This window comes from Poecilia reticulata, unplaced genomic scaffold, assembly GCF_000633615.1.
Source record: "Poecilia reticulata strain Guanapo unplaced genomic scaffold, Guppy_female_1.0+MT scaffold_1144, whole genome shotgun sequence".
Taxonomy (NCBI): domain Eukaryota; kingdom Metazoa; phylum Chordata; class Actinopteri; order Cyprinodontiformes; family Poeciliidae; genus Poecilia; species Poecilia reticulata.
Window position 1 is genome coordinate 4,737 of NW_007615883.1, and position 1,537 is coordinate 6,273.

Genomic DNA, 1,537 nt, shown 5'->3' on the forward strand with positions numbered 1-1,537 from the left:
GCAGGAGTGAATCATTACCTCACTCTAAAGATAATAAGCAGAACCCAAACTAGAAGCAAAAAAAAAAAAAAAAAAAACCCGAACAAAAGCTATCTAATCACCTTTAATGTGTATTTCTTTTAATTTAGAAGGTTTTGAAATCTTAAATGATCTGTGTACAACTCCTCCACCCCCCCTCCCGAGTTTAGATTACTCTAAGTAAATAGATTGCTGCTTGCAGCTCCTCCTAAAGCGTGAACAGGCAGGGGGAGGGCACTTCTCAGAGCTGGAATCCTAAAAGAGAAAAAACAAAAAAAGCTTCCTGTCAATCTGCCAAGAAGAGTTTACTGGAAGAGGAGGCGGAGCCTTACCAGAGAGAACTGTTTATAAATGAGTCCCTCTTCACCTTTCTGCTTCACTCAGCCCTTCRCTCTGTAGAACAAAAGGCAACTGCAGAAGCTGGATGTTAGAGAGAGAGAGAAAAAAAAAACTTTAAAGAAGCCAATAAAGTGCAAGAGAACTTCGAAGAGCATTCGCCARATCTCTTGGATTATAAAATAACGACGTCTGGAGAACCAGTTTTAAGGTGAGGATCGTTCTTTGTTATTAGGACTTCGGATCTGGATTTTTAAACAARCCTTATATCATGTCTTGGCTGTTTACCTGACCGGGTCTGAGTGTTTAGAGAAGCCGGCAGCGGCATGCAAATTGCGCAGTGGGGATTTCATTGACTTTACTGGAACTGACCGAGATGGCTCGATCCTGAAGGCAGATCACAGCGAACAGATTACCCAAAAGTTATTTAAATCTAAAGGTGGCTTTTTATTATTTCAGGTCAGGTTTGAAACATATCTTTTAATTGTTTATTAAGAAATAATTAAAATATAARTAATTAGGCTTGAGGTTCCTACAAAGTTAGACATTTTATTATTTTTGAAATTTAAAACAACTGTTCTCTCTCTTTTTTTTAAAATTCAGGTTCTTCATTCCTCTACATACACAAAATCCAGCAAACTTCTGGACCCCAGTTCGCCTCACCTCCTTGTTCCACCCTCTGAGAGATGGTAACGTTCAGCAAGAACCCTGCTGTCAACGACGACTGCTTTATGGTTGCCAAGATGCAGAAGCAATACCACTACAAGACTTTCGTCTCAGAGGATCAGTTTCTGATGGTTCTGGAGACGTTACGTGGTCTCAGAGAGAGTGACTTTTACTGGAGCGCCATCACTGGGAAGGAGGCCGGCATTGTCCTGTCCAGGCAGGCGCCCGGTACTTTCCTGATCCGGGAGAGCTCCGACAGACAGCACCTCTTCACCCTCAGCGTCAAGACAAACACCGGCACCAAAAATCTGCGCATAGTCTGCGAGGAAGACTCCTTCCACTTGCARACGGATCCCGGGAATGTGGAAAAAGCTCCCCGTTTCAACTGTGTGCTCAAGCTAGTCGATTTCTATATCCGACTAGGGACATCGGGTTTTGTCTACTACATCAACGCTGGAGGGGAGAGGATGCCTCTTATGCTCGTCAAACCACTCTACCTATCCATTTCACCTTTGAA

General features: G+C 42.9%; 1 protein-coding gene across 1 annotated transcript; it reads left to right on the forward strand.

Moving 5' to 3' along the window:
• Nucleotides 1-382: 382 nt before the first annotated feature.
• On the forward strand, nucleotides 383-1,532 carry LOC103461355 (suppressor of cytokine signaling 3-like; the record flags this gene model as incomplete). Its single annotated transcript, XM_008403660.2, has 2 exons — nucleotides 383-565; nucleotides 958-1,532. A coding segment is annotated over exon 2 (492 nt), but the record flags the coding sequence as incomplete, so codon positions are not given.
• Between the last annotated feature and the right edge of the window lie 5 nt (nucleotides 1,533-1,537).